The sequence below is a fragment of the Rhineura floridana genome, chromosome 4 (genome assembly GCF_030035675.1).
Source record: "Rhineura floridana isolate rRhiFlo1 chromosome 4, rRhiFlo1.hap2, whole genome shotgun sequence".
In the NCBI taxonomy this organism is placed as follows: Eukaryota; Metazoa; Chordata; class Lepidosauria; order Squamata; family Rhineuridae; genus Rhineura; species Rhineura floridana.
The window spans coordinates 83,603,899-83,617,745 of NC_084483.1; the positions used below are offsets into that span (position 1 = coordinate 83,603,899).

At 42.2% G+C, this 13,847-nt stretch overlaps 1 protein-coding gene across 2 annotated transcripts in view; it reads left to right on the forward strand.

The window, feature by feature from the left end:
* The first annotated feature begins 351 nt into the window (after positions 1–351).
* CRYBG1 (crystallin beta-gamma domain containing 1) overlaps positions 352–13,847 on the forward strand; it is a 139,026-nt gene continuing 125,530 nt past the window's right edge. Inside the window, exon 1 of one of the 2 annotated variants that reach the window (XM_061623496.1) lies at positions 352–1,040. In XM_061623496.1, the coding sequence (XP_061479480.1) occupies positions 367–1,040 (674 nt within the window). In that variant the 5' untranslated portion in view covers positions 352–366. The remainder of the gene's footprint in view (positions 1,041–13,847) is intronic. The other variant, XM_061623497.1, reaches the window with a different exon arrangement.

Genomic DNA, 13,847 nt, shown 5'->3' on the forward strand with positions numbered 1-13,847 from the left:
TATATATATATATATAACAGCCTGAAAAAAAGGAGTTTGCAGCCCACAATATCAGGGGATCTTTAGGACACAGCACTTAGTGTTCTCCAAATGCGTTCCCATTTATACTTGCAGCCCTTGCACAAGGAATCCAGGTCTGTAGGTAATCTCGGCCTCATCATCAGAAAAACGATAATGTCTTATAATTTGCACCCTTGGCACGGATAAAGCCAGCCTCTCCCTTCCTGCGCAACAGACGGGATTCCCGGCTAATACGCTTCTTCCTTCGCGGGGCGAGATAGGGATCATCTGAAATGGGAGCGTGACGAAACTACCCCATGAGGAGGAGGCGGCAGCGGTGATGCGCGGGGCAAAATAAATAACTATATGCAGTACACGCGCAGGAAACCACTGGCGAGAGCTTCCCAGTTCGCACTTCCAACGAAGCTGAGGAGGTGGGAAGGGTGTGGTTTGCAGAGCAGCCAGCAACTGACAGGCCTGAAGCAACCTGGGCAGCCCTTAGGAGGCGCTTCGGTTCCCGTCCCGCTCCCCCACCCCGCCGCTGGCTTGGCGGTACGAGAGCGCGCGCAAGCGAAGCGCCTTCTCATTACACCTGGCCAGCCTCGAGCCGCTGGCACCAAAGGCAGTTGCGCCGCCGCCTCGCGAGTGTCTCCGCCAGGGACTGGTTCCCGGCAGGACGGGGCGCTCACCATGGAGAAAGGGGGCTTCAAGAGGCTCGGCAGGCTCTTCCACAAGAGCGAGTCCGAGGACTCCGAGCCGGACACGTCATTTTCCTCCCCCTGCCCTTCGCCAGCACTTCAGGGGCGACGGGAGCATCGCCACAGCAGCCTCCCGGCCGCCGGCTCCGCCGCTGGAGAGCGCAAGAAGCGCTCGGCTTTCGGGCACTGGCGCCTGAAGAAGCGCAAGGACCGCCCGGCGGCGGCGACCACGACGGCACTGCCAGGAGAAGGAAGCCGGGGCGGGAACAGCGTGCCTGCGTCTCTTTCGCTCTCCCACTCGTCCAACTTCACCACTTCGGAGCCCACGACCCCCACAAACAGGTAATGCTCCTTTCTCGCTGACTAGCGTCGCTTCTCTGTTAGGGCGCGCCTATTCACCTGCCTGTCCCAAGCTCCTCCCTCGCTCGCTCGCCCCTCGTAGTTCCGTGGCCGTTTCTCTGCCTCCCACCCATTCCCCTGCAAGCCACCCTCCTTCCTTTATTTGCATTCATGTGTTTGGGGTCTTGTAGGAAGGGGCTCAGCCAGAGGAGCTGGCAATGGCTTTCAAGGCGGCGCGAGGCAGGTGTTGCTGCTGCTGCTGTCCGCAGACTGGCAAAGGCCACAACTGCCTCCGGTGCGGCGTGGCTTGCTGAAATGTAGCCTTCTTGCAGAAGAGAAGCGAAAGCAACGGCGAAAGCGCGCTCCCGTCACAGGACTCTGCGCCTTAACGACACAGCTCTCCTTTTGGGCTTTGTTTCCAGCTGTTGCCTCACGTGTTGAAGACAGTTGGAAGTTGGAATGGAACTTTGGGTCTTGGCATCGACTTGCCTTATCCAGTACAGCCTCTCCCTTTAGCCCTTTATATGCTGGCTCCCCACTCCACCCCAGACTTTTAACCGAGGCTGTCAAGATCATCTGCCTGGTTAGAGATTGCCATCTCTCAGTACTATTGATAAAAGGAAGCTATTCTGCAGCCAGCCAAGCATTTAATTTTTTCCCATTCTTTTGAAGCATTAGAAATATAGTCGTATCGAGTTGGAAGATCAAATGGGTTGTATGCTTAAATGTGAAGCTGTTCTGGAGAGGGGTGTGTGCTAAGACTGAATTGAATAAGTATGGAAAGTTTTTCACTTTGGTTTAAAGACCAGACTGGTCGGCATTGGGGGCTTCTCCTTTGTTCCCCTTCCACTTTTTCATACTATGAGTGGTATAATACTTGAATTTAGGTGGTTTTTAGTGGGCAGGGAAAGAGTGGCATTTGGATCTACTTTTACTATTTGCAAGGATTACCACCCTGAAACTTTAAGGTGGAATGAGCTTCAAACCATGTAAATATATCCACTTCATGATAGTGCTTTGCTTTCTTAATGTAAGAAATTACATTGGTGGAGTAGACCAGGCGTGGGGAACTTTTGATCCCAAATATTGTTGGACTTCAACTCCCAACAGCTCCAGCCAGCATCACTAATGGTCAGGGATGATGGGATTCCGGTAACATCTAGAAGGCCACAGGTTTTCCACCCAAGGTCTCCCTAGCCTAGCATTCTATTTCCAACAAGGTCATCTAGATGTCTCTGAGAATCTTACCATGGCTACATCTTGTAGATTGTATCCAGCATCTGATACTCAGAGATACACTCCTTCCAAGTATGAAGGTTTTGTTTAGCAGTAATGGCAAATATAAATTAACTGACCTATCGTCCCATGACGGACAGGTCTCAGTAAGTCAGTGGCCAGCCCTACATCTTGTAGTAATGAATCCCACGTAGGTTAATTATGTGTGAAGGACTTCCTTTGGCGGTACTGAATCAACTGCCAATTAGTGTCATTGGCTTGTCAGCCACGATTGTAACATCCTAGTTACTTTATAATTTATATGGCAACAGGGACATGATCTCCTGTGCTATGCTAACACCCTGGCCTAACCATATTTACTCAGAGGTAAATTCTATTATAGTGAATGGGGCTTGTTTGTTTATATTTAATGTTTGCCCCTTTTCATATTGCTTGTAAAGCAGACATTAAAAAGTCATTTTAAAGCAAGTAAATATTTAAAATGTACAGTAAACACTAAAAATACTGAGAGCTAAGGCTGCAAGCCTATGCACACTTGGTGATTAAGGCTGCAATCCAAACCCTGACCAGGAAGCAGGGGGCCTCAATGAAGTGGTGGGACCACTGCTGCATTTGCAGCCCAGCTGCTCACACTGGCGGGGGCAGAAGATGGGGAGGGAGTAGGCACCAACCTGGAGAAAGCAAATGTTTGGTCCATTTCCATCACATGATGACAGTAGGGCTGGCTCAGAGTCCAGCTCTATCCAGATCCCCCCCCCCCCAGTCTAGTGCAAAGGGGGTTTGGATTGCAACCTAAATATCTTTTAATTAAATGGGACATCTTTGAGTAAATATACATAGGATACATAGAATAATTCTTACTTTTGTTATTTATATGGCACCATCAGTTTTACCAGCAGGATGCACTGATGATAACTATGAGAAAGTGCTTAGGAATATCTGCATGTGGAAGATTTTAAGTGAGAAGGTTGATTTTGTGACCTTTATAATCTTATACTTTCAAACAATTCTTAATATCTACCCTACTTTATTTTGGACAGTTTTGGGAGGCATGGTAAAGCTCCTTTTGTGTGTCTTATTATCTTGTGCTGAACATCTGCTAAATGTTCAACCTTCCCCCCTCCTTACAAATTCAAAAAATCAAATTCTGTCTCTCATTTCAGTGCGTTTACTAACTCACGTTTTATATACAAAGTGGTAACCATAAAGAACTGACACTGTGATGCAGTAATGAGTGTTGGGCTTGTTGATTGTGATCACTCTTCTAGGCAATCAACTGTCTCACAGCATCATTTTCCCTCAGGATAGTTACAAGGGAAAAAATGCTTCTCTGAATTCCTTGGAGGAAAAGTGGGATATGCATTAAATAAATAAACGAGACAGGTAGAAAACTGGATTTGGGTACTTTAATATCATTTAGGTCCATCTTAGCAGACATGTCCGTCATACAGATGTGCACTTGGAAATACGTCACCCTACTGGGGATAGGGGAGGAATTTGTTCGGTCTGCTTTTCATAGCTGTCCATTTTGATATGATGCTCCCGAGTCCCGAACTTGTTTGCAGATTAGAACGCAACTCCTAGTCAGATTACTTGATTTTATGATGCTGTTCCGGTGTTCAAAAAGTACTCACAAAAACATGTATTTTACATTAAAATGTTTAAAATGTATATTTTGTTGTTGTTATGTGCCTTCAAGTCAATTACAACCTATGAATCAGTGACCTCCAACAGCATCTGTCATGAACCACCCTGTTCAGATCTTGTAAATTCAGGTCTGTGGCTTCCTTTATGGAATCAATCCATTTCTTGTTTGGCTTTCCTCTTTTTCTACTGCCTTCTGTTTTTCCCAGCCTTGTCTTTTCTAGTGAATCAAGTCTTCTCATTATGTGTCCAAAGTATGATAACCTCAGTGTCATCATTTTAGCTTCTAGTCACAGTTCTGGTTTAATTTGTTCTAACACCCAATTATTTGTCTTTTTCACAGTCCATGGTATCCAAAAGCTCTCCTCCAACACCACATTTCACGAGTTGATTTTTCTCTTAGCCGCTTTTTTTGCTGTCCAATTTTCACATCCATACATAGAGATCAGGAATACCATGGTCTGAATGATCCTGACTTTAGTGTTCAGTGATACATCTTTGCATTTGAGGACCTTTCTAGTTCTCTCATAGCTGCCCTCCCCAGTTCTAGCCTTCTTCTGATTTCCTAATTGAAAAGTGTATTTTATCTCAACCGTATGTGCTAAATGTGTACAATTTAGTGTATCCGCACAAATATCCACACAGAATGGGACACAGTGCAATGAGTCTATGACTGAGGAGCAGTGAAACTGAAATGGGACAAAATAAGGTTGCTCAGTTCACCTTACTCCATATCCTTAAACTTTTGGTAGAATCAGTCAGTGAATCATAACCATAATTATATTATAGCCCATATGCCCATGAATTTGTGAAACTAGGAAGAAAAATAGCTGATATATGAGTCATTGCTGATTTTGTTAATGCAAACTTTTTTAAAATGTTTGTTTTACAAATTTTATTATTATTATTATTATTATTAAATTTATATCCCATCCTTCCTCCAAGTAGGAGCCCTAGTAGTTCACATTTATGCCATACTAGTTCATATTTGTATGATCCTCTGTGGTGCAGAGTGGTAAGCAGCGGTAATGCAGCCGAAGCTCTGCTCACGGCCGGAGTTCGATTCCAATGGAAGGAGGAAGTCGAATCTCCGGTAAAAGGGGTCGAGGTCCACTCAGCCTTCCATCCATCTGTGGTCGGTAAAATGAGTACCTGGCATATGCTGGGGGGTAAAGAAAGGCCGGGGAAGGAACTGGCAAACCCACTCCATATATACAGTTTGCCTTGTAAACGTCGCAAGACGTCACCCTAAGAGTCGGAAACGACTCACACTATAAGTGCAGGGACACCTTTACCTTTAGTTCATATTTGTGCCATACTTAGACTAAAGAGTCTGTCTTAAATGAACACATAAATTTGGTCAATTGTGCATGCACACATGAAGAGCTGAGAATCAAAGAATTTCTTGCACAAAACAAACATAATGTTTCAGTCCAAAAGAGTAATGTGTGTGTGAAAAGTAACTGAAGGATAATGGCCAAGTACAACTGTGTTCCCTGTATCTGACCTGGCAGTCTAAATGCATATAAACATGTAAGCTTACGCTTTTCTTAATAGTAAATATTTATTGCTTGCTAAAAACTATTTTCTTAAAGACAATGACATTTTTTATCAGCATGTTTTATTTTTCTGTCAGTTATTGTCTTAATGGGCATAAGAAACAATCACTTTACACCTGAGGTGAACTTCCTGAATAAAAGTATAAAATGCAGCTTCCATTTGCCTTCTGGGTAATTTATCTAGGTTAAAAAGCAATACCCCAAATCTTTCCTGGCTCCATCACTGAACTGGCACTTTGACCCCAGTTCTAGATTTGTTTATTCTTAAGTAAACCTCATTGATTCCATCACAGGACATTAAGGCATCTTGTGGTACTGTAATGGCTAACAAATTTATTATGGGATAAGCTTTCGCAGACTAGAGTCCAACTGGGGAGAGACTAGCCCATGAAAACTTATGCTATTATAAATTAAGGCTGACCTGACCCCCAGAACTGAATTATGATCTGGGGAAAAAAATCTTCTGAAATTCCATTGACTTACATTCAGAAATCCCACTGACATGACTTTTTGTGTTTGTTTTTCACACAGGTGCATGACATTTGCATACATGGTAGCCCCTTAAGAGAGGATTAATCCTGCCAAATTTCAGACAGGTAGTTCCAGGGATTTTCACACTAGCCACTTTTAAAGTTTGCTTTAAAAAAAACCCTATTTTTTTAAGAAGACTAATGCACTGGTGTACGTAATATTACACTGTATGTTTGCTGCTTGTGTGCTCTGTACAGTGTATTCACCAGACTTACACCCCCCCCAAAGTACTAATAAAGACTGATGCAGGAAACTGAATACAGTTGCAGATAAAATGCAAACCTAACCTAAAAAACTAGGGCCAAAATTGGGAGTGGGGTTGGATTAAGAATGTGACACTGTCTAAGTAGCTAAGGCTAAGACACAGACAACAAACTTTTCAAATATAAGGACAGGAATGGGATTGGTTGGGGAAAGGATTAGGAACAGGTATAAGGCTGGGTAGGGTACTGTGAAGGAAACAAATCACAAGGTGAACAAATTCCACCAAACACTTTCTGAGAGACAGAACTTACAAAAGAGTAGCAGTGTGAGCTTGCTGCATTTTAAGACTTCAGCATTCCTCCTTTCAAGCACTGTGACTGGAGAGTGTTGGGTGAGATTCTAGCCCTGGGTTGGAAGCTAGAGCTCTCAATGAGCAAAGTACAGCTCCCCTCCTCCTTCCCTTCCTCCTCTCTCCATCCTGGTGTTCTCCTTATGTGGTGTTGTAATTAATAATTGTAACACTTTGGAGACAGTCTGTCTGGCTTTTTCAGATACCATTTGAGCTCCAGGTCAGCACAAATTGATTAGAGACTACCTGATCTGCTCTGTAGTGATTTGTAGCTGCCTCAACCCAGATTTGGCACCAATCAGCCCAAATCGGTGGCATAGCCCTTCTATAGTTTGTTTGTTTTTTAAGCCTTTAAGGTGCCACAAAATTATTTGTTTTCGCTGCAACAGGTTAACACGGCTACCCCTCTGGAAAATGTTGCAGCTGGTGCAGAAGTCTGCAAACTTCATTTTAGTGGGAGTGGATCTCAGAGAGCATATATTTTTGCTTGTCTGTTAGATTCGAGGCCCAGGTCTGTGTACTGGTTTTAACCGTTAACATTTATAGCCATAAGTTGCCAGGATTCTGTGGTAGCCATGGAAGCCCTGCTTCCAGTTCCATCCTTTAAAGGGGCTAGGCCAGTGAAGGCCTGGGGTAGGGCCTTCTCAGATGCAGCAAGCTTTTATATCTGCCTGAGATGGAAATTTCATGTAAACTGTAATTATGACAATGAATATTTTAAGATTTGTTGATATATTAGATTTTTGTATCATGCCTTGGGTATTCTGAACAAAATATTACTAGAAATAATTGTATAAATCAGTGCTGTATGGTTATGTGACTAACAGGCACCATTACATTTTATGAAAGGATGTTAAATATTTTTATAAATAAATACATATAAATGTGATCAATATTAGGGCTGCGCGAGATATTCACAAGCAAACATTTTTGCGCAAATTTTAATGAGGCCAACATGTCCCCTAAAACAATACTCTTGTTTATTTATTTGTTGCTGTTTGGGTGCTGTTTGCTGACTGCACTATTTCGTCACTGCATAAGTGGGTTTCTTATTCAACAGGTGATCATGTAGCCAGCATGATGACAAAGTCCGTTTCAGAGTGAGGACAATGCTTCTTGCTCTCACTCAGAATGAGCAAACACTTTTGGACCTATTCATCTCTCCCCCAAGATTCTAAAAGATTTAAAAAGTTTAACAAAAGAGCCACTCCTCTATTTCAGCTCAGGCCTAATCAGTTTATGTAGATTGAAATGAGGAAAGTCAACCTAGCATGTAAATATTGGTTCAAGGGTAATGTCAACTGAGTTTGTTTCATTCTCATTTCTAATATAAATATCAAGTTTATTCAGAATGAATAAGAACTTTGGAGTGTAAAGAAAAACATTAGCAAATATTTGAAGGACATATATATTGTTGTGCGCCACCCCAATCTCTGAGCAGTGAGAAATCTCCAGGGGTCCTTGTGCTTGCCCAGGATTTGGTTTCCTTGAAAGATGTTCAGCGGAGACTGTGGTGTCTTTTAGGAAATATGGTTTTTATTTACACACATCCCCACCTGAGCTTAAGATGGAGTTCAAAGCATTAGCAGTCCAATAGATCTTGCTTTTCCATGAGGCTTATAGGAAGCATCCTAAAGCCATCTCGCAGGGAGCAGACCTCTCTGCGTGTTTCCAATAACAAAGGAGATTCATCTGACCAGCAGAGCAGGTTTCTCAGCTGCAGAGCCCACCTCCAGGCACAGGGTTCTTCAGAGGCTGGAAGGGGACCCACAGAAATCATCTATCTCAACCCCCAAAACCATAATAATATTATATTGCACAGTCACTCTCTGTCTGTCTCTCCCTACCCCTTGTCAGAAAGAAACTTCAGATTTTGTATTCAAAAAAGCTCCCTCCATATATCATAGAGCACAGATTTGTTTTGGACAGCTGAATCCCATCATAGAGCTTTATTGTCAGGAATAGACCATCAAACAATGATGAAAATGGAATAAGAATACTTAACCATTTATAAAAGCATTTATATAGCCAATTCCAAAACTTCAAAGTACATCAGTCCTCTTAGGTAGGCTAGTATAATGCCCATAGATAATGCAGGTATAACACCACCAATTGAATTCATGGCAGAGAAGATCTGAACTCAAGGCTTTCAGGGTTGTGGCTCACCCTCAAGTGCAATCCTTTACATTTCTATTCTGATGTAAGCCTTGTTGATTTCAATGGAGCTTTCTCCCAGGTAAGTGTGTATAGGACTGCAGTCTTCACTGCTACACTTCAGTATGTCTTGAACGAGAGCAGCCAGGGAGGGGAGTATGAAAGCGTGTGGTAAAACTGAGGAAGTACACTATTATGCTTTTTTTGTCATTGTAGCTGCTTATTGAACAGCAAAGGTTATAACTCATACTAACATTGTAATGATCTGGTGAATTGGATTGAAGTTAATTCTTGAAGTTCTTCCTTCCTGGCTTCGAATTATAGTGCTAAATCTGAAGATAGTCTGGCATCTTAATATTATCTGTACACTTTATTTTAAAGGAACAGGGTTGCAGCCCTACTTTTATTTCTGTCCATGTTTAAGTTTGTGCCAGCTGGGCTTCTAACATGCATGACTCATATTTTGACCCCATGTAGCTCACAAGAGAGTTTATAGGAACTGCAAAGTAGAAGAATAAAAACATAGCAATACACTAATATTACATTGTTGTTGTTGTTATGTGCCTTCAAGTCGATTATGACTTATGGCAACCCTATGAATCAACGACCTCCAGTAGCATCTGTCATGAACCACCCTGTTCAGATCTTGTAAGTTCAGGTCTGTAGCTTCCTTTATGGAATCAATCCATCTCTTGTTTGGTCTTCCTCTTTTTTTTACACCCTTCTGTTTTCCCCAGCATTATTGTCTTTTCTGGTGATTCATGTCTTCTCATGATGTGTCCAAAGTATGATAACCTCAGTTTCATCATTTTAGCTTCTAGTGATATTCTGGTTTAATTTGTTCTAACACCCAATTATTTGTCTTTTTCACAGTCCATGGTATGTGCAGAGCTCTCCTCCAACACCACATTTCAAATGAGTTGATTTTTCTCTTATCCGCTTTTTTCACTGTCCAACTTTCACATCCATACATAAATATCGGGAATACCATGGTCTGAATGATCCTGACTTTAGTGTTCAGTGATACATCTTTGCATTTGAGGACCTTTTCTAGTTGTCTCATAGCAGCCCTCCCCAGTCCTAGCCTTCTTCTGATTTCTTGACTATTGTCTCCATTTTGGTTAATGACTGTGCCAAGGTATTAATAATCCTTGACAAGTTCAGTGTCCTCATTGTCACCTTTAAAGCTACATAAATCTTCCGTTGTCATTACTTTAGTCTTTTTGACATTCAGCTGTAGTCCTGCTTTTGTGCTTTCCTCTTTAACTTTCATCAGCATTCGTTTCAAATCATTACTGGTTTCTGCTAGTAGTATGGTATTGTCTGCATTTGCAGTTAAGGGACGAAATAAAACACAGAGACATCAGGTTGGGTTGAACAAGGGCCACTTTATTAAATTACAGCAAGAAAAAACCCAATTTAAAGTGACCTGCAGAGGGAAGCCTAGGTGCGGGAACTGTCTATGAGCAAGTAGCTTGCCAAACAGCTCTCGGGCGACCAGCCCCTGTTGGGGTAAGGGCAAGCCCATCTGCTTACCCCTTACCCTGACCACACCTTGTAGGTGAGTAGAGGGGCCTTCCCACATCATCCCCACCTGGGGCCGAATAACCCCTGGGTAGATGAGATGAGTTGGCCCCAAAGGCAGCCCATATCCTGTCCTCGAGCTGCATAGCTGTGACAGACAGGCCTCCGGAACCGCCAATCACCTCCAAAGGTGCCTAAGGGGGCCACCTAGCTGTCCTTAATTATTCCCTTCCCGCACCTTTCCGTTACCAGTGCAATAATGAACTGCCCTGAGAGGGCATTAACCTTTCTTAATGTCAAGTAGCCAATTAGCCAAAACCACCTATTAATAACAACGCCCCATAACCTGATTCCCTCCTCCTCCCATAGTGTGGAGCAGGCAAAAAACCTGCCCGCCAACAAGGGTGGGCAGGATAAAAATTCCTACTCGGCCCCAAAGCGACCCCTAGGCACACCATAAAAGAGGGAGGGCAGGGTGGGTGTTACAGCTGCAAGAGGAAGGTAGGAGGGGCGGCTGGGCTTAAATAAGCCCAGCTGCTCCGCCCCTAAGGTCTGTTGCATCGTGCTCGCATCATAGACGCGACGTGCGACTTTGCCTTCATTCAAGATGGAGGCAGCAGCTTCGTCCCAACCTGCAATTGTGCCCAGCCTGCCAGCTACGCAGCAAGGAGGGCGTTATATCTTAAGTTATTGATATTTCTCCCTCCAATTTTCATACCTCCTTCATCTTGGTCCAATCCTGCTTTCCGTATGATAAGTTCTGCGTATAGATTAAACAAATAGGGTGATAAAATACACCCATCTCACACCCTTTCTGACTGGGAACCAATTGGTTTCTCCATATTCTGTCCTTACACGTAGCCTCTTGTCCAGAGTATAGGCTGCAATCAGATGCTGCGGCACCTGCATTTCTTTTAAAGCATTCCATAGTTTTACATAAAACAGCATAAAAACTCTTCCAATTGTAATGCCCCTTTTCTCAATACATGAAAGGTACATGGCTAATTTTTCAGCTATTTCTTTTTGTAGTTTTTGGCTTTTTTAGGGTGCAGTCCTGCTTTTTAATGTAACAAAATTCTCATTAGTCTTCATGAAGCAGAGCTGCATCCCTAGTATTGTTTATTTTCCTGTTTCAGATTGTGCCAACTGTGCTTCATCTAGGTACTGAAAAATGCTTGTAACAAGATAAGCAGTTGACCATAGACATGGTGGTTTGGCATGAATACAAACAGTAATTTTATGGAGTGTAGTAGTAATAGGATATAAATGAATAAAGAAACATATTTGACCTAGACACAAAGAAATCCTATATGGTCAGCGGAAAACAACAAATTGCCTCATGATTTATCTGTGCTCATATGTCTTTTACTAATTTTCACAGTACTGTATTGCCCTTCCGTTACTAGAAATGTGGGAACAGTGCCTCAGGACATATGCAAGAGATAACATTTTGATGATGGAGTAATTGAAGTTTATTAAGGGTTGACTTTTTCTTGGGGTTTTTTAGCTTTATGAAAACAGAATATTTGTAACGAAACATTCCTGCCCCCTCTGCATGGGTTTTGCAGAGCCACTGCCCCATCCACAGCCCAGTCACTCATGGTGGTGAACAGGACAATAAGGGCAAATTTCTACACCAGCTCCCGGCTCCCTCAGCGACTGAATCCACCAGATTGAGCCTGATGCTATTGCCCAATGGTAGCAAGATCAGCATGGGATCCAGTGGCTCTCAGGTCATCTCAGCTCTTCCTGCCCTCAGAATGTCCCTTTTTGGGGGCTTTCTGCTGGGTTCCACTGGTGGGGATACCATCAACAGTATTCCTGCCTCCATGTTTGCCAGCTGGCTGCTGAGCTGCCAGGGGAGAGTGGAGGGATACCTCCCCTCAATCCAACCCCCCCCCCAAGAGCCTAGCATAAAGGGGATTTGGATTGCTCTCTTATTGTGATCTGGTTATTACGTTTTTGTTTTGTTAACAAATACTGAATTTAAGATGCACATTATATCGCTAACAATGTGGCATTTCAAATGAAGAATGGTTTCCAAATATATGTATGTAACAGTTCTGGTACTATTGTGCTGATTTCCACCAAACATGTGCAGAATTATTTTCCTCAAGCAGAACTGAAGGTGTCCCCCCACCCTGCAACTAAAAGGACCTAAGGTGATTATGCCCCTTAGCATAATCCAATAGATAGAAATCCAATTCATCTTCATCATTATCAAAATATTTTTTATAAATGCTCTCTTAGTCAATTAGGAGGACTTACACTTAGCATGTCTTTGAAGGGAGGGAGGACTTTGGATCCTGAACTGCCTAGGTTTTAGAATCGTGACAAACCCCTTGTATAGGTTGTAGTACCATTTAAGGCTCCATGGACTTGAGAAGTAACCATATCTCATACACAAAGAAAAATAACATTCAAGGTATGTGTGTGCTGCTCCTACCAAATTGTGATGCTTCAGTAGGTATACACTACATACAGTGTTTCCCAACTAGTGGGCCAACAGATGTTGCTGGACCACAGTTCCCATCTTTCTTGACCATTGGCAATGCTGGCTGAGGCTGATGGGAGTTGTGGTCCAACAACATCTGGTGGCACACTAGTTGGGAAAGGCTGCATGCATCTCAGGCACCTGCACTAATAAAAAAAATGTTTATCTTCTGGCCAAGAGGATATAATTTTGGCCAGGCCTGTAAAATTCTGGGCTGGTTGGTAACCTTACTATAATCTAGCAATGTTTTTGAGAATAGAAATGCTAATATATTAAGTGCTCAGTTTAGGAACTAATTTGAATATTTTGGAAATAGAAACTTGTAAGGAAGTATTTCTTGAGTAAGCGTGGTGATTTTCTGAAGTTATAATCACTGGCACTGATTAAAGAAACCTTAGTCTATTGATCACATGAGTTTTAGTTGATTCATTAATTGCATACAAGAAATAACCATTGTGAAAAAAACACTTTCATTTAGTTTTAGATAATTAATTTGTATATACAAGTACTTGTATTAAAAATACATTTTAAATCAATATGTTCATTTATTGTTCACCCTTGTAGTTAATTAGAATGTTCTTAATCAACTATAATTGCTTTAGTATTTATTTATTATTTCATTATTGTTATGTAACAAAATCTGGGTTTAAGCTGATGATAGGTCTCCTGAGGTATCATTCGTCAGTATCTTACACACACACACACACACACAGAGGCAAAAAAACATTTTAAAAGTATGTCAGTGGCAAGCTAGGACAAGCCCTTACTGCTGTAAAATAGTAATTACTGTGAATTCATCAAGTGTGGAATGTACTTTTTTATGAAAAGTTGGAGGAATACTCTACCCATAAAAAGCAAAAGTTATCATTCATAGCATAGGGATCCTTTAGGTAAAATATAGCAAATATTTGTTGCAGTGAATTACTATGCAGCACTTCCGACTAGTGTATAACTACATTGTTTTTATGATAAAATTAAATTCCTATTATCATTCTTGTTTGTTCAACAAAAAGCGCTAAAATAGCTCCCTGATCCCCCTTTGGGGAGCTTTGTTTATATAGCATTTTTTTGAAGAAATGTTGTAGGTGGATGGATGCATTAGCACTGTTTTGGTA